The sequence below is a fragment of the Myotis myotis genome, unplaced genomic scaffold, assembly GCF_014108235.1.
Source record: "Myotis myotis isolate mMyoMyo1 unplaced genomic scaffold, mMyoMyo1.p scaffold_m19_p_19, whole genome shotgun sequence".
Lineage (NCBI taxonomy): Eukaryota > Metazoa > Chordata > Mammalia > Chiroptera > Vespertilionidae > Myotis > Myotis myotis.
Window position 1 is genome coordinate 42,742,378 of NW_023416323.1, and position 17,602 is coordinate 42,759,979.

General features: G+C 62.5%; 2 protein-coding genes across 5 annotated transcripts; one reads left to right on the top strand and one right to left on the bottom strand.

The window, feature by feature from the left end:
- The first annotated feature begins 2,595 nt into the window (after positions 1-2,595).
- On the top strand, positions 2,596-8,534 carry PLEKHF1 (pleckstrin homology and FYVE domain containing 1). 4 transcript variants are annotated; one of them, XM_036346610.1, is made up of 2 exons: positions 2,596-2,678; positions 6,337-8,534. In XM_036346610.1, the coding sequence occupies exon 2, from the start codon at positions 6,346-6,348 to the stop codon at positions 7,198-7,200; it is 855 nt and encodes a 284-aa protein (XP_036202503.1). In that variant the 5' UTR covers positions 2,596-2,678; positions 6,337-6,345; the 3' UTR covers positions 7,201-8,534. The 4 variants fall into 4 exon arrangements, with proteins under 4 accessions (XP_036202503.1, XP_036202501.1, XP_036202502.1 ...); XM_036346608.1 differs by having other exon boundaries at positions 2,597-2,643; XM_036346609.1 differs by lacking the exon at positions 2,596-2,678 and adding an exon at positions 5,350-5,636.
- Positions 8,535-11,624: 3,090 nt separating this feature from the next.
- Positions 11,625-17,298, bottom strand: LOC118674396 (protein C19orf12 homolog). The gene is made up of 3 exons (XM_036346158.1): positions 17,132-17,298; positions 12,528-12,700; positions 11,625-11,909 (listed from the first exon to the last, which is right to left on the bottom strand). Exons 2-3 carry the CDS (start codon positions 12,682-12,684, stop codon positions 11,644-11,646), a joined length of 423 nt encoding a protein of 140 aa, XP_036202051.1. The 5' UTR covers positions 12,685-12,700; positions 17,132-17,298; the 3' UTR covers positions 11,625-11,643.
- Between the last annotated feature and the right edge of the window lie 304 nt (positions 17,299-17,602).

Genomic DNA, 17,602 nt, shown 5'->3' on the forward strand with positions numbered 1-17,602 from the left:
TTGTTGTGCGACCAGAAGAAAACAAAACAGCCAAGGGGTGGGGGTGGGGGGGGGGAGAGGTACAAAGGGCGAGAGGCCCCCCCGCAGCCTCTTAGCCGGGACTCTTGTCTCCTGGTTCGGAACTTCCTCCCCCCTTCCCCGAGCGGGCGCCCCCGCTTCCCCAGCCACTGCCCACTCTACCTCCTCAACCCCTGGTGAGGCACGTGGGACTCGGTTGGGGAAACTGAGGCCCAGAGAGCAAAAGCCAGTGGCCAGAGTCATCCTGGGAGTAGAGGGCAAGGCAGGGCAGGGCAGGGTGCCCAGCCCCACCCCAGCCAGGTTCCTCTAGGTGCGCCCTTCCCTGGCTGGGAGGTAAGGCCCCAGGTAGGGTGGTGGCATTTTTGAGGGTCCCTTGCAGCCCAGAACAGGATCACTGGCACCCAGGTCAGGGGCCTGAGGGGTGACACCCCACATCCCACCAGCTGTCCGCACTCTGGCCCCTCCCAGCCACAGGGCAGCTGCAGAAGGGTTTGCATCCATTGTCTGCCCCCAGGGGCCTGCACCCAGCCGAGCTGTGAGTCTCAGCTCCTCCCTCACCCTCTGTGCGGCACAAAAACCACAATAAAAATAATACAAAACACCAAAATAAGTGACTCGGGAATTGGTGTTGAATGAAGCACTGAGACTTGCTGGGGCCTGGCGCCTGGCGCCGCCTCATGAAACCACCCCCAATTCAGTCCAGATGAGCCTCAGCTCAGCCCAGTGTGATGAGATGATTGCTCCCAGGAGCGACCAGCAACCCCACCATGCTTTCCCCACAGTCGGCTCCCAGCTGCTGGCTGGCAGGAGGGAGGGAGGGAGGCGCCCCGAGATGGAGGGAGAGATGGAAGCACCAATCCAGCTGTCTGGGCTTGGCTCAGTGGTTGAGCATTGACCTATGAACCAGGAGGTCACAGTTGGATTCCTGGTTGGGGCGCATGCCTGGGTTGCAGGCGCGATCCCTAGGGGGCGGGGCGGGGGTGGGGTGGGGACGGGGGAGGGGCGGGGGTGCAGGAGGCAGCTGATCCATGATTCTCTCTCATCATTGATGTTTCTGTCTCTCCCTCTCCCTTCCTCTCTAACAGCAATAAAAATATATTAAAAAAAGAAGAAGAAGGGACCTGGGGACACCTCAGGGGCCTTATGTCTAAAGTGGTGAAGCAGCCTCCGCCCTCTGGTGTGACTGAGACGTGTGCATGCTCCTGGCTCAAACACACGGCTGTTTCCTTTTCATTATGTTTTTCCCAGCTTTCTTTTTGTTCCCCAATCCCGACACCCTGAGCCCCACAGCCAGGAAGGAGCAGAAAAGTCCTCAGGGAGCCCTCGCTTTTTCCACAGCTTGTGGCTGGGCTGACTCAGCTTCTACCCCTCCGTGAGTCACGAGTTTTTCCTCTTCTTGGAGGAGCATGGCCCTCCGCCCAGGTCTCCTCCGACCACGCGGGCCCCATGGGGAGGGACAGGCAGCTGCATGACGGAGTCTGCGCTGCTTCCAGGGCCTTCTCCGGAGCTCCATCCAGAACAGCACAGCTGGGAGGAAGGGCAGACGAGGAGACAGAGGTCCTAGTGGACCCCTGACCAACAGTGAGAGGAGGCTTGTTGGGGTCTCCTGACTCCAGGACCAACATCCTTTCCCCAGTTTTCCAGAACCATGGAAACGCCTCCTTCTCCAGACACCTGCTCTGGGCCTGGCACAGTGCTGGGTGCCAGGCAGGGTGCTGTGGTAGCGAGCTACATAGCTGTGCCCTTGGCATAAAAAGTGTGTACAGCTGGGATGGCATTTCCCAGAGTCGCCATGTCCCAGCTGACCTCTGAGCTTACGCCTCGGCCTCTGGGATCCTGGGGGCTGTCTCCCCCTCTGTATGGAGGCCTGGCTGCCCCATCAGGACCCATAAACCCACAGGCTTCCTGAACTGCAGGGGCGTCAGTGGGCAAACTGAGCGAGAGGGTTCCACGGGGCTCTGTGGGGGCGGCAGTGGCCGGGAAACCACCCCTGTCTGCGGGCACAGCTCTGCCTGGAGTTGGGCACCATGGCTGACCTTCTGTGCATGTTTGACAATTTCCGCTATAAAAGGTTTAAAGTAGATCAAATGCGCCAGGCTGTGTGGCCCAGTGGTTGAGCGTCGACCTCTGAACCAGGTCACCGATCAGAGCATTTGCCGGGGTGCAGCCCCATCCCCAGTATGGGGCGCGCAGGAGGCAGCCAATCAATGATTCTCTCTCATCATTGATGTTCCTTTCTCTCCCTCTCGCTTCCTCTCTGAAATCAATAAAAATAGATTTAAAAATTAATAAAATAGAGAAAATGCTGCTGATTTGTTAAAGTGATTATTAACCTCTAGCGGAGATGACCACGTCAGCGGACAGCAGGACGCCCCGCCCAGGCCCGGCCGCCGGGCGCAGGACCCACGCACTCAGCTCGGCCGCTCCGCCCGCGCACATCGCTGGGACTCGGCTCTGCGGGCTGGGCGCCCAGGCCCCGCCCCCGCCGCGCGCCAGGCCTCCGATTGGCGGAGCCGCCGGGGGGCGTGTCCGGAGAGTCCGGCCGCGGCGTGGGCGCGGCGGGCCGGGCAGCGGCGGGCGAGCGGGACGCGGGCGGAGTGCGGCGCGCGGGGTCCAGGCGGAGAGGTGAGCGCGACCCCTGGCAGGGCAGGGGCGGAGAGGTGAGCGCCCCCCGGGGCAGGGCAGGGCCCCCGCCGCTGCCCACGCGCCCCGCACCGCCGGGTCCCGTGGGTGCGCGGCCAGGGCGGCTCGGACTCTGGCCCGCAGCGGAGGCGCGGAGCAGGCGCTCCTGGCTGGCGGCGGGGTGGGGGCTTAGGGGCTCCGCGGAGAGAGGGGGGACAGGAAAAGGGGCGCGGGGCCGAGGAGGGGTCCTCGGGGTGCGCGACGTGTGGACGGAGGGGGCTCTGGGTCGCCCGCTGTCCGGGGTGTTGTTGGGAGAGATCCGGCCTCCCCCGCCGTCGGGGCCTCCCTCCTGGTCCCTGTCCGTGGGGTCTGGAGAAGGGGGGACCGCTGCCCCCGCGGAGGGAGTGGGGGTGCGTGGCTGCCCGGGCCTCCCAGCCCCTCATTGTGGAGCCGCCTGCCCTCTGACCCGCGGAGTTTGTGACTTCGGGGGGTTTGTCCAAGGAAGCAGGCTGGGCGCCCATTTCACGGAAGAAGTCAGTGAGGCCGCTCCTGCCCGCCTGGGATCCGCCCGATCCCCTCCCTCTCCCGCCAGCCCCGTGCAGGGGGGGATGGAGGCCCATCGCCCACACTTGCCGGCGAGGCCAATGTCCGGAATCTGAGCGAAGCGGCTCACAGGAAGCGGGGCGGGGGCCGCTCTTGCCGCCTCGTTTCCACTTGGGGGAGGGGTGTTCCTGGTAGCGATTCCCACTGGGGTCTGCAGGCACAGCGATGACTGACCTCAGCCGTGTCCCGCACACGTCAGCCCTGGGGCTGCCAAGACCCAGAGGGGAGGCGGCCCAGCTGAGCTGAAGGACCTGCCCGACCCCGCCTGCCCCCAGCGGCCCCATGACCTGGGAGGTCAGGGAGGGGTGACGATCAGGGGTGAAGATCTGATTCTGGTTTTGGTCAAGAGCAGCCGTCAGCCTGGCTGGTGTGGCTCACTGGTTGAGCATCGACCTGTGAACCAGGAGGCCACGGGTTCGAATCCCAGTCAGGGCACAGGCCCGGGCTGTGGGTTCCATTCCCACCCAGTGTGGGGCATGCAGGAGGCAGCCGATCAGGGATCCTCTCTCATCATTGATGTTTCTCTCTCTCTCTCCCTCTCCCTTCCTGTCTGAAATCAGTGGGAATATTCTTTTAAAATAAATAGAGAAGAGCAGCCCGCAGCTGCCCGCGGGTAGTTCAGAGCTGGGCTTCCCGGTCCCTCCGCTGGTACCCTGGGCAGGGACTCCGAGGACGGAGGGGGCTTGAGTGAAGATTAAGGGAGATAACACTTGCAATGCGCGTCCCGCTGTGCCCTGTGCCCTGTGGTTTATTTTCCTCATTCCTGTTCTTTCTGGGGGGAGGGCCTTCTGGGAAGCCTGGGGCTGGGCGAGGCTGAGAGGCGGCCCCGCTGCATCGGGCAGAGCACTTGGTCAGTGGCACCACCCTAGCCACACCCCTTCATCCCCCACCAACCCCCAGTGCCCTGGGAGATACCCCAACTCCTGTCCTGGCTGTGGGCCTGTGACAGGCCCCCGTGGCCCCTCTGACCTGACCTCACCCTCCTCCCTCCACGGCCTCCGAGGGTCCCTGCGCCCTTCCCTGGGCCCAGACATGCTTCCCTCCGGCCTGTGCAGGGCTGGCTCCCCCACAGGGTGCAGGCGGTGCCAGGTGACTGTCCCTGATTCTGCCTGGCACCTCCCAGCCCTGCCGGGCACGTCAGCCTTCCTCCTGGTGGCCAGCACTCGGCATCAGAAATGACCTGCTCGGTTCACTTTCTAGCAAACGCCGCCCACCAGAAAGTCTGCCTCTGAGGGCTGGTCCCCGCTCCCTGCTGGGAGGGTGCCCACACCCCTCTGCTAGGGCTCAGAGCTGTCCTCCATCAGTGGAGGGAGGGAGGGAGGGAGGTTCATTTTCTCATGAGAACAGCAAACAGAAGAGGCCTCCCCATCAGCTGAGGGATGGGGGTGGGGAGGCAGGAGGAGGCGGGGCTGCTGTTTTTACCAAGAAAAACCCCCAGGTCCTGTCACACAGGGTGTGAAGCTAAGGTCATGGGGAGGTGGGCGGATGCCAGGGGAGCCGCTGGGACCTGGCCAGGCCCTGTGCTCACTTCCTCCAGGCCACGCCCACGGGCCCTCTGCTCAGGGGGGACCTGCAAGCCAGCCCCGGAGCTCACCCACCCACAGGGCCGCTCTGGCTCTTCTCGGCCCCGGGCCGTCTCCCTCAGCTGTGGGGTCACAGGTCTCGGTCCTGGGCTGCAGCCTGGGTTCCCACCCGTCTGCCTGCCGCCTGACCCAGGAGTGTGCCTGGCACGGGTGGCCCAGGCCCCTGCCGGTGCCCATGCCAGGCCTGCGGGCGCCCCGACCAGGAGAGCTCAGCGCTCCGCACCCACACAGGGTCCTGTGAGCTCGCCTCTGAGACTTACATTTAGACAGAGAGACGAGCCGGGCACGTCCCCACTTCCCACATCCGCTGGCGGGATGTCATCTCGTTTGCTGCTGCGCTTTTTAAATAAAAGAAATAAAATAGTGCAGACAAGGCCTGCCTGCTCCCCTCTTCCGGGTTCATCCAGCCCCCCCTGCCCACCCAGGCCACTCTCCCCTGACTTTTCCCCCCAAATATGTTTTTATTGCTTTCAGAGAGGAAAGGAGAGGAAGAGAGAGAGAGAGAGACATCAACGATGAGAGAGAACCATGGACCGGCTGCCTCCTGCACGCCCCACACTGAGGATGGAGCCTGCACCCGGGTCTGTGCCCTGACTGGGACTCGAACCCTGACCTCCGGGCCTAGGCTGATGTCCAACCACTGAGCCCTCCAGCCGGGCTCCTCAGCACTTGGTGTTCGTCCTGCTGACCTGCGAGGTCTGGAGCACGTGTAGCCCCAGACGCCATCCCATGTGTGAGACCCGCCGTCTCACCGCCACCCGCTGCCAGCGTCGCCGTGGTCCTCGCTGTGGGGACTGAGGTCACTGCCTGGTGTGTCTCCCTCCACTGCTCTCTGAGCTCCTCCCAGGAGCCCTCCCTCCATCCCAGGACCCCAGCTCAGCCTAAAGGCCCTGGGGTGGCACCCAGGGCAGGGTCAGCGATGGTCCCAGCAGGGCTGTCCCCAGAACCAGCAAGGTCTGCATGCGGCACACAGCCCGGTCAGACGCCTAAACAGCCGCTGGTACAGAAGGTGCTGTGGGCGCCTCTCAGGAGGCCTGCGGGCGGGAGGCCAGCGCCCCGTGACTAGGGCTGAGCTGCTTGTGCAGTGCACCCGCCTCCCTGCAAGGCCCTGCCCCACTTCCACAGGTGGTGGCGGGGGAACCACGAGGTGCTGACCCAGAAACACCGATCCTGTGACCTCCTGGCCCATAGGTCGATGCTCAGCCACTGAGCCACGCCCACTGGGCCATCTGTTTATTCCGTCCCTTAGACTTCACATAGGGGTGAGCTCATGTGACCCTCACTGCCCTCTGACTGGCTTATTTTGCCTCCCATGATGCTCTCCATGTCACCATCTTTCCTGCGGCCTCCCCATCCCTGGCTCCCCACACGCCCCTCCCGGGGGGACCCCTCACCTCCCAGTGACTCCTTGTCTCAGGGTGGGCCTCTGGGCAGGAGGGGGTTGGAGAAGGGCTGGGCAGTGGGGTCCCGCCCTGGGGCCGCCCGCTGACGCCCTGTGCGCCCTCCGCAGCCCGGGACGATGGTGGAGCAGCTGGCGCACACGGAGATCAACCGCCGGCGCATCGCCGAGGTGGAGCGCTGCTTCGGGGCGTCGGGGCAGCCGCTGGCGCTGCCGGGCCGCGTGCTGCTGGGCGAGGGCGTGCTGACCAAGGAGTGCCGCAAGAAGGCCCAGCCGCGCGTCTTCTTCCTCTTCAGCGACGTCCTGGTCTACGGCAGCATCGTGCTCAGCGGGCGCCGCTACCGCGCCCAGCGCGTCATCCCGCTGGAGGAGGTGACGCTGGAGCCGCTGCCCGAGACGCGGCAGGCGCGGCACCGCTGGCTGATCCGCACGGCCCGCAAGTCCTTCGTGGTGTCGGCCGCCTCGGCCTCCGAGCGCCAGGAGTGGATGGGCCACATCGAGGAGGGCGTGCGGCGGCAGCTGCGGGCCTCGGGCCGCGCGCCCAGCACGGAGCACGCGGCGCCCTGGGTGCCCGACAAGGCCACGGACATCTGCATGCGCTGCACGCACACCCGCTTCTCGGCGCTCACGCGGCGCCACCACTGCCGCCAGTGCGGCTTCGTGGTCTGCGGGGACTGCTCCCGCGCCCGCGTCCTGCTGCCGCGCCTGGCGCCCAAGCCCCAGCGTGTCTGCGGCCTCTGCTACCGCCAGCTGGCCGCCCAGAGGCGCCAGGGGGAGGGGGAGGGGGCGGTGGGAGGAGAGGGGGGCCCGGGCGCGGGGTCCCCTTCCGAGGCCGGGGCCGGCTGCGGGGTGTCCAGTGGGGATGAGGACGATGATGACTCGGAAGAGGACAAGGAAGGCGGCGGGGAGGGCGACTGGCCCAGCCGCATCAGGTTCTACGACTCCGGGGTCTCCTGGTCCTCCTTCCACAGCTGACAGCGGCCTCGGCTGCCGGTGGGGCCCCAGTCACTTCTGCATCGGCGTGGACACCCCCCTCTCCTGAGGGTGCAGAGCCCCCGAAGCTGCCCGGCGCCCCCAGGACCCGTGCTGGGCTGGTGGGTGGCAGTGGGAAAGGCACGGGCCCTCCCGACCCCCAGACCCTCCTCTGCACATGGGCATCTCTGTCCACTTCGGTTCTCTCTCCGGGTAGCAAACCCCACGCACAGGCCTCCTGGGCCGGAGGCCATTGCTCAGCCCTGAGAGCTGTGCTGCCTGAGGGACAGGCCCTGGCGCCTCATGGGACAGCGAGTCCTGCTTCTCTGGGGCTGTGATCCGCAGCACGGGACCCGCGACCAGGACGCCCACAGGGACCATGTTGCTCCGGGACCAGGCCTGCCCACGCCCCTGGCTGGTGCCCGCCTGCCCGTCAGCTGGGCTCTGTCAGGCTGGGCATGTGGGCTCCCCGAGCAGCGGTGCCCACCAGGCTGGGGCCGCAGCCTGAGCTCCGGGTGCAGGGCAGCCTGCCCAGGCCTCGCACCTCGCACTGTGTCCCGATGTCGGGGGCTGGCGCCTCCCGGTCCTCCTCCCTCCCTGTGGCCGGGGAAGCTGTGTTTCCTGTGGGGACTGACTTCCAGTACAGAAGCCTCACCAGGCTGACTCCTCATAACCAGGAAGCTCACGGCAGCTGTGGTTGAAAGGCCAGGTGTCCCCCGGGCTGTGTGCTCCAGAGGCTGACCCCGTGCTGGGGTCGCAGTCCACCCTGCACCAGGCCGGGGACCAGGGCAGCAGTGGGCTCAGGGGTTCCCACCGCATCCAGGTGGTACCCACGCACACTCCCGCCCGCCAGGGCCCCGGCACCTGCAGTGGGTCATGTGCTGAGTCCCCGAGCGGCAGGCAGCGTGAGGCAGCAGGAGCCGCACGTCCAGCTGGACCCGGGACCCCGCGGTGGGGCCTGTAGATGGGGAGGCCCCGGTGCAGCGAGTGTGTGTGGGGTCAGCAGCCGGATGCCCGCCTGGCCCACACCTGGCCCCGGAGCCCTGGGCCCTTTCCGGCTGTGTCCAGTGGGTGCTTCTGCTGCCTTTGCCCACCACCTGGCGCTGTGGCAGGGCGGGCTCACTGCCATCTGGATGGTGCCTTAGGACCGGGAGAGGCAGGCGCGGTGCCCGAGACCCCACCATCAGGTTCCCGTCCCTGGGAGACGAGGCCTCTCTGGCTGAGTCTCAAAGGTCTGCCTAGAGCAGCGGTTCTCCACCTTCCGGCCCTTTACATACAGCTCCTCATGTTGTGACCCAACCATAACATTATTTTCCTTGCTGCTTCATCACTGTCATGTTGCTACTGTTATGAATCGTCATGTAAATATCTGATATGCAGGATGGTCTTCGGCGACCCCTGTGAAAGGGTTGTTCGACCGCCAAAGGGGTCGCGGCCCACAGGTCAAGAACCGCTGCCCTAGAGTCTGACCCTGACTCAGCAGGTGGGGCCCGGCTCTAGGCAGCAAGGCTGAGCCTACTGTTCACAGGCAGCCATGGGGGGGCGGGGGGGGGGGGAGCACGGGTGCAGGAGGTTAGAGAGCGAGGTTCCCAGGAACTGTGAGGCCTTCCTCACGGGGCAGAGGGACCAGACCAGGTTTGTGTTTTCGGGGGGCGGGGAGGTGGCAGAGGTGCATCCAACAACAACTGGTTTGTGTACAAGCCTGGGCCTCGCTGGGCCACACAAACTGGTCCTGGCTGGTTTTGCACTGACAGAGGGCTCTGGGCAGACAGGTCAGGGGGTGAGGGGTAACTTCCTGAAGCCACATGGGGTGCCCTCCCAGCAATGAGGCTAGGCAGCCAGTCCCTTCACCCTGCCTGGTGCTGGGCAAGGGGTGCGGGGTGCCCAGTCCCAGCCAAGGCCTCCAGGTCTCAGCCCCTCCCCCGCCTGGTCCCTGGTCCGGGGCAGCGCTCATCAGGGCACGAGCGAGGTCTGCAGGCAGCTGGGCAGGGACCAGGGCCATGTTCTGAGTCCCTCCCAGAATCCACCTCCTGCTGGCTCCCCCACCCACACCCCCACCCCCATCTCGAGGAGCCAGATCCAGAATGTTCCAGCGCTGACAACAGAAAGGCAGGCCCCAGGAGCACGGGGTGGGCGGACAGAGCCAGACTCTCTGGGCAAAAAGCAAGGGAAGTTCCAGTCCCTGGAGCGTGCGCTGCGGGCCCTGCCAGGGGCTCCCACTCCAGCAGGAGGCTTTCCCAGACCCGGCCTGCCCGGGGCACCCAGGCGGCAGGGGGAGCGGGGGCCTCGTCTGCCTGCAGTTCTTTCTCTCCGTAACCTGCCCCTCCAGCTGCCACAGCGGTGCCCTGTATCCAGCTTTAAATGACCCACATTCTTAAAATGCCAAAATGGCCCGGCCGGCGTGGCTCGCGGGTTGAGCATGGACCTATGAACAAGGAGGTCAGGGTTCGATTCCCGGTCAGGGCAGAGGCCCTGGTTGTGGGCTCAATCCCCAGTGTGAGGCGTGCAGGAGGCAGCTGATCCATGATTGCCTCTCATCATTGATATTTCTCTCTCTCTCCCTTCCTCTCTGAAATCAATAAAATGTATATATTTTAAACTGCCACTTCTTCACCCAGCAGCTTCACTTTGAGGGATCTCCCTAAAGACCATCCATCATGAGGCAAAATACAGGGGATATTAACACAAAAATGCCCACGAGCATTTAGGATTCTAAAGACCCCCCTCCTACCCCCAGGCAGCCGCACCGGGCAGGGGCAGCTCAGAGCCAAGGAATGTTACAGCCGCCACACACGTGGGCGGGAATTACGGGTCACAGCCCCAGTGTTCATCTGTGAAAGGGTTCACAGTGGCCAAACAGAAAGGATGCAAACGCGATGGAAACACACACACACACACACACACACCCAGACACAGGGAGGGAGGCAGAGCAACACACCCTGTGGCACTGGGAGGTGGAGCAGCGCCCCCTGGAGACACTGGGAGGTGGCGCAGCGCCCCCTGGAGACACTGGGAGGTGGAGCAGCGCCCCCTGGAGACACTGGGAGGTGGAGCAGCGCCCCCTGGAGACACTGGGAGGCGGAGCAGCGCCCCCTGGAGACACTGGGAGGCGGAGCAGCACCCCCTGGAAGCACTGGGAGGTGGAGCAGCGCCCCCTGGAGGCTCTGGGAGTGGAGCAGCGCCCCCTGGAGGCTCTGGGAGGCGGAGCAGCGCCCCCTGGAGACACTGGGAGGTGGAGCAGCGCCCCCTGGAAGCACTGGGAGGTGGAGCAGCGCCCCCTGGAAGCACTGGGAGGTGGAGCAGCGCCCCCTGGAGGCTCTGGGAGTGGAGCAGCGCCCCCTGGAGACACTGGGAGGTGGAGCAGCGCCCCCTGGAAGCACTGGGACGTGGAGCAGCGCCCCCTGGAGGCACTGGGAGGTGGAGCAGCCTGGAAAGGTGGCCTCAGGCAGGAAATGCCAAGCTTCCTTCCATTTTAAAGTCACCAGCCCCCTGCCTTCCTTTGTCCCTGGCGTTGGGTGTGCCCGCCTCCCGGGTCAGCGATCTTTCCAGGAATCGGAGGGGAAGGCTGTTCAGAGACCGTGTGGGCTCTGCAGACGGGGAGCTGCGGCTCTGAAGGCAGGACAGTGAGTGGGGACCTGAGGGCGCTCACTTCTTCGAGGTCCTCCCGACCCCCCACTCCACCAGGAGCCCCTCTTCCTGCAGCAGCGGCCTCACCAGCGGGACCTGGAGGGGGAGTCCGGCCGGGCTGCTGGGCAGGTGCCCTTCGTGCCCCCCTCTCTCCCCATGAGGCCCCTGGGAAGGGACGAGGGGGGCAGGGGGCGCTCTCCGGGGGCCGCATGATTCCAGCAGGGCCGGCGGCCAGGCCCTGAGTCCCTGGGCCCCGAGGGTCCCCGTCCTGCCAGCGGCGCCCGGACAGCAGTCACCCTCACAGCCGAGCGGCTGAGCCCTCTGCCTCCGTGTCAGGAGAGTGGACGCACAACCTGTCCCCGCGTCAGCCACAGGCGCCAGGTCCCCACGGGCCGCGCCCATGGCGGCTCTGAGAGCTCTTTCTGGAAGGTTCCGAGTGGGCCGGGTGGGGCTCCTATGACACCGGCTGTGATGCATCCACAAGCTTTTGCTTCAGGCGCCCGGGTGCCGCCGGGCTGAGCCCCAGACAGGAGCCGCGCAGAGCGCAGGGGAGACGCGCCCGCGATGGCGGCTGCTCGCGGTGCGGCTGAGCTCAGGCTGCGCCCCGCGTCCCTCCCCGGCCCGGGGTCCCCTGGTCCCTGCGCTGTGCGGGGCTCAGGGCTGCAGGCTCTGCCAGGGATCCGCTCAGCACCGTGAGCTTCTCTCAGCTCGTTTTATTCTCTTTAACCTTCACTTTGCAGAACAGGACCCAGCACAGCCCCCTCCCCTCCCCGCCCCCCCTCCCGCCCCAGGCCCCCCAGGTTAGGTGCCCCCCCCAGCCTAGGCGCCGTACTGCACGGTGGACCTCAGCTCCTTGGTGACGTAGCCCTCCAGCAGCTTCAGCAGCTGCTCCTGCAGGGCCTCGTCTTCCATGACCAGCTTGGTCAGGTGCTTGACGTCCCTCCACTGCAGGCTCCCGATTTTGGCCACGACGTGGCTGCAGAGCTTCTCCTGCTCGGGAGGCGGCAGCTCCTTGAGGATGTGACTGACCGGCTTAAACTCCATGCTCCACGTCAAGGACCCTAAGAGGCCCCCGAGAACGCTCCCTGGAAAACAGGAATTTCGTTTAGTTGGGCTGTTCACCATGCCGGCTCGGGGCTCGCTGGGAGCTCCTCCCCACGATTCAGGCCACAGTCCATGGTGGGGTCCCCCGGAAACCTCCTGCTCCCAGACTACAGGGAGTAACTCACCCGACCTCCAAGGGATCATGGGAAGCAACCAACCTCCCCCATTGGCAGAAACTGGTCCCCAAACGGGAGCCGGGTGAGACCAGGGGCAGGTGCATGTGGGCAACCATGGGCACTCCTCCTGCACAGACTGGGGGCTGGGGCGGGGCCGGGAGCTCTCTGAACAGCTAATGTGAGCAGCCAGAGGCCTGGAATCCCAGCTCCCTCCTGATCCTGCAGTGAAGACAGGAACAGGCCTGCCCAAGGGACACAGGGCACACCCCCGGGGCAGGGCGCCTTCCAGTCCACAGGCACGGAGCCACTGGAGGGCGCCCTGCACATCTGAGACACAGACACGTGTGTCCCACCGGACACGTCTGTGCACAAAGGCCAAGTCTCAGACTCAGCTCGCCAGCCCCTCACGCAGGTCGCAGGCTCCTGTGAGGCCCCTGGGGACCCGGGGCCTCTGTCCCCCACCCCACGGGGCACTGCACTCACCAACGGCTATTCCAGGCGGGCCCCCGAGCAGGCCCCCGACCAAGGCCCCAGTGCCAGCGAACCCCATGGTTCGCCGGTGCATGACTGCCACCTTCATCTTCTTCGCCTCCGAGAGGGAGCACAGCAGGCTCATGGCGTCCTTCTTCGTTAGGTACATCACACACCTCGCCCGCCTGCGGGAGGGAGGGTTCCACCCATCAGTGGTTCCGCCCAAAGCTCGCTCTTCCCAGTGTCCAGGGCGGACCCCCTGCTCTGAGAGGACCCCAGCTCTGCCGTGGGCGAGAGGACAGCACTGTCATGTGACAAGTCCTCTGTCACGGAGAAAGCGGGGCTGCTGGTAGTCAATAAGCAAACAGGCCGGCTGGTGTGGCTCAGTGGTTGAGCATCTACCTGTGAATCAGGAGGTCAGGGTTCGATTCCCGGTCAGGGAACAGGCCCTGGTTGCAGGCTCGATCTCCAGTGTGGGGAGTGCAAAAGGCAGCTGATCCATGATTCTGCTTTCATCATTGATCTTTCTCTCTCTCTCCCTCTCCTTTCCTCTCTGAAATCAGTGGGAATATATTTTAAAAAATAGCCGAAACCGGTTTGGCTCAGTGGATAGAGCATCGGCCTGCGGACTGAAAGTTCCCGGGTTCGATTCCGGTCAAGGGCATGTACCTTGGTTGCGGGCACATCCCCTGTGGGAGGTGTGCAGGAGGCAGCTGATCAATGTTTCTCTCTCATCGATGTTTCTAGCTCTCCATCTCTCTCCCTTCCTCTCTGTAAAAATATCAATAAAATATATTTATTTAAAAAATGAATACATAGAGAAGAGGAGCCTGCAGCCTGTGGGTAGTTTAGAGCTGGGCTTGCTGGTCACTCCACTGGTACGCTGGGCAGTGACTCCGAGGATGGAGGGGGCCTCCCAGTGGCTTGAGTGAGGATTAAGGGAGGTAACACTTGCAATGTGCGTCCTACTGTGCGCTGTGCCCGTGAGCTGTGAGCTCGCAGTCGGTGGTACATGTGATTTATTTTCCTTACTAGTCGCCCAGTGCACGGATTGTGCACATTGAAAGGAAATTAATTAGAAGAAATATTGTAATATCGCTATTCGCCCTTTCTCCATAAAAAAAGTGTCAACCAAATTCACGATTGACAATGACAGATGGAAATACACACGTGCAACTGGTACCAGAGACACCTTTATAGGTATCGTGCATGCCTGAGTCAACTTAGCCTTTTATATATCTAACTAGAGGCCCGGTGCACAAAAATTTGTGCACTCGGGATGGGGGGGGGTCCCCTCAGCCTGGCCTGTGCCCTCTCACAGTCTGGGACCCCTCAGAGGATGTCCACCTGCTGGCTTAGGCCCACTACCTGGGGGATCGAGCCCAAGCTGGCAGTCAGACATCCCTCTGGCAGCGCAGCAGCCCTCGGGGGATGCCCACTTGCCAGCAGGGAGAAGACCTAAGCTGCAGTCGGACGTCCTCAGCGCTGCTGAGGATACAGGAGAGGCTCCCAGCACCACCGATATACTGGCAGCCATCAGCCTGGCTTGTGGCTGAGCAGAGCACCCCCATGTGAGAGCGCCCTGACCACCAGAGGGCAGCTCCTGCATTGAGCATCTGCCCGCTGGTGGTCAGTGTGTGTCATAGTGACCAGTCATTCCCATTCTTTCTGCTGTTAGGGTGAGTTTGCATATTACACTTTTACTATATAGGATAGGGGCCTGGTGCACGGGTGGGGGCTGGCTGGTTTGCCCAGAAGGGTGTCCCAGATCAGGGTGGGGGTCCCGCTTGGGTGCCCAGCCAGTCTGGGTGAGGGGCTGAGGGCCGTTTTCAGGCTGGCTGGCGACTAAAGCTCCCAGCCTCTCCTTTTTTTCTTTTTCTTTTTTTTATTCCAGGATTTATTTACCTTTTATAATTGAAACTTTGTTGCTGTCACTGGCGCTCACAGCTCCGAGGCCGTGGCTGGCTGAAAGCAGGTACCTGGGTTTGTTTAGCTTCTATAATTGACACTTTGTTGCTTTCAAAGCTTAGAGAGGCCGTGGCAGGCGGGGAACCTTGACTTCCTCCATCGCTGGAGCAAGCAAGCCTCCTGCTCGCTTCAGCTGCGTGGCTGCTGACCGCCATCTTTGTTGGCAGTTAATTTGCATATCGCCCTGATTAGCCAATGGGAAGTGTAGCGGAGGTATGGTTAATTTTATTAGATAGGATAGTTACCCAGCACAAGAAATCACGCAAGACCCGGGACCCCAGACCTCACCATGCCACAGGACTCCCCTGAATCCCGCTGCACCACATGACCCAGAGTCAAGTTTCTGCCCAACCACCTGCGCCTTGCTGCGCACGCAGTCGTGCCCACCCGTGCGCACCTTGCCACTCACACAGCGTCCTGGTTACAGGTCTTTGGTCATTATGGCATTAGGGCCACTGGGATTTTATACTAAGACCAGGTGCATGAAAATTCATGCACTAGAGGGGGCTCGCTCAGCCCAGCCTGCCCCCTCTCACACTCTGGGAGCCCTCATGGGGGGGAGGCAGCCTGGTGATCAGGGGAAGGTGACCCGCCATCACACCACTGCTGCCGCCACTGCCGGCAGCACACGCCTCAGCTGAACCTGGCTACCTGAGCCTCGGGTGGTCCTGGGCAGCTGGGGGCCTGAGGGGACAGGGCGCCACCATCTTGTGGCTGTGGGCACTGCCATCTTTGAGAGCAGAGCAGTCAATTAGCATACTCCCAATTTATTAGATAAGACTAGAGGCCCAGTGCACAAATTTGTGCACCTGTGGGGTCCCTCCGCCTGTCCTGCAGGATTGAGCCAAAACCGGCTCTCCAACATCCCCCAAGGGGTCCCATATTGTGAGAGGGTGCAGGCTAGACCGAGGGACCCCACCGTGCACAATTGGGGCCAGGGAGGGACACGGGAGGTTGGCCAGCTTGGGAGGGACCGCAGGAGGGCTCCAGGGCATGGCTGACCTATCTCACTCAGTCCCAATCAGCCAGACCCGAGCAGCAAGCTAACCTGCTGGTCAGAGCATCTGCCCCCTGCTGGTCAGTACACATCACAGCAAGCGGTTGAGCAGCCTTAGCATATCATTAGCATATTACACTTTGATTGGTTGAATAGATGACCTGTTGACCAGACACTTAGCATATTAGATTTTTATTAACTATAGATATAAAAAGCAAGCAATCATAATGGCATCATGACCAGAACAACCAGAGACCAAAACACTGCAGCCCCTCCCCCAAGCTGGCCCCGCCCCCTGTGGGAACCCCACCCTGATGGGGATGTGGCCAGCCTGCAAAGCCCCTACAGCTCCTTGCCCTGCCTGGCTGTGGCCCCCCAGTGGGGACCCACCACCCAGGTCCGTGGCCCCCATCAGGGCTGGCCAGCCGGCCCCCACCCATGTACTAGGCCTCTATTCCTATATAATAAGAGGGTAATATGCAAACTGACCCTAAAGGCGGATCGATCAGAAAGACCACTGGACCAGGCAGTATGAGACACAGTGACTACCTTATGGTTCCTTTCCCCGGCCGGCAGGCTCCGATCACCTGATGGCGAACGGGGAACCGGGGCTGGGTGTCAGGGGATGTGGGTGGCACCAGGCCAAGACCCCTGCCCTGCCGGTCGCCCCACACACAGAGGTCAACCCATGACAGGGGCAGGGGTGGTGAGCGGGCGGGAACAACCGACCTCTCAATCCCTTCCCCTGGCTGTCAGTCATCAATCACCCAATGGCAACAGGGGAACCAGGGGTGGGTGGCAGTGGCGGGCGGGGTCAGCTGTGGGCAGCCAGGGAAATGGCCCTGATTGCAGGCCAGGCCTAGGAACCGTACCTGCACATGAATTTCGTGCGCTGGGCCTGTAGTATAGGATAATAAACTTGCTAAATTAGACCTGCTTTCTGATGTAGCTAAACTTTTTCCAGTCCAGTGAAGCACCCCAACTTCTCTTTCATGTATTTGTCAGTAACACAGCAGTAAATATCAACACAAAGCAGATCATTATTGTAGATCACGCAGGGAGAACAAAGGGTAAAATATTTAACTGCAGCCGTGTCTGACTATATTCTGTGCAGTGAGAAAGCCTGAAGTCATTGTCAAGGTCCACCATTTCTTACTTCTTGTCAGTCGGGTCAAGTTTCTAAGCTTTCTAAATCTTTGTTTTCTGGCTAATGAAAGAAAATAGAATTCCACCGAGTCTCCTATCTGCCTACTCCAGGACTTCTGTGAGGATCAAATGAGATGAGCAGCGGAACATGCTTCACAGACATTTGTTTAAAGTGTGAAATGTTTGCACCTGGCTATAAAGCAAGCCGTGTTCCTGGGCTGAAGACACTGCAAGGAGGCTAGTCGTTGCTAGGGAGGGGAAGCCGGGCGTTGCAACCTGACGTCATTACCTGGATGGACCCTTAGCACATTAGCCTTTTACGTAGATAGATTCCTCTTCTTTCTGTGGGTGGGGGTGGGGGGGGGGGAAGGCCTTCTGGGAAGCCCAGGGCTGGGTGAGGCTGAGAGGCGGCCCTTCTGCGGGGTAGGATGGGGGGGAGGGGATTGGTGGGGGAGGCGAGCACTTGGACAGTAGGACCCCCCTCGCCCACACCCGCCGCACCCACCTGTCAGAATGCTGTCAACGATGTGGCAGGAATGAGACAAACACTTGGAACTGGACCAGCACAGCAGATGGACGCCTGCGAGAAGGATGCTCCTCCAGCTGGAATCCTGGGCCACATCACACTTAAAGGGTATTTCCTTTCGGTTTCATTTCCTGCCGCGGGTCTGCCTGGCCTCACTCTGAACTCTGACTTGGTTGGTCAGGGCTCAGAGCTGGTTTTCCCATTAACTCCCAATTGGCTAATTCCAAGGAAAGGGAGGGTGAGGCGGAGCCTAAGTTGGCGGCCCCCTGAGAGTCTGAAAGTCGTATCAGAAATGGCAGAGCCTAAGGTGGCAGTGACCTCCTTTCTTTGACAGAAAGATCGCTGGTTCACTCTCACCCCCCCCCCCCCCCCCCAGTGCACGGGGAGACACCCCAACTCCTCCTCCTGGCTGTGGGCTGTGACAGGCCCTCTGACCTGACCTCACCCTCC

Coding starts and splice junctions, on each gene's coding strand:
- PLEKHF1 (XM_036346610.1), top strand. CDS start 6,346: ATGGTGGAGCAGCTGGCGCACACGGAGATCAACCGCCGGCGCATCGCC.
- LOC118674396 (XM_036346158.1), bottom strand. CDS start 12,684: ATGTACCTAACGAAGAAGGACGCCATGAGCCTGCTGTGCTCCCTCTCG. Junction 11,910..12,527: donor CCCGCCTGGAATAGCCGTTG/GTGAGTGCAGTG, acceptor CCTGTTTTCCAG/GGAGCGTTCTCGGGGGCCTC.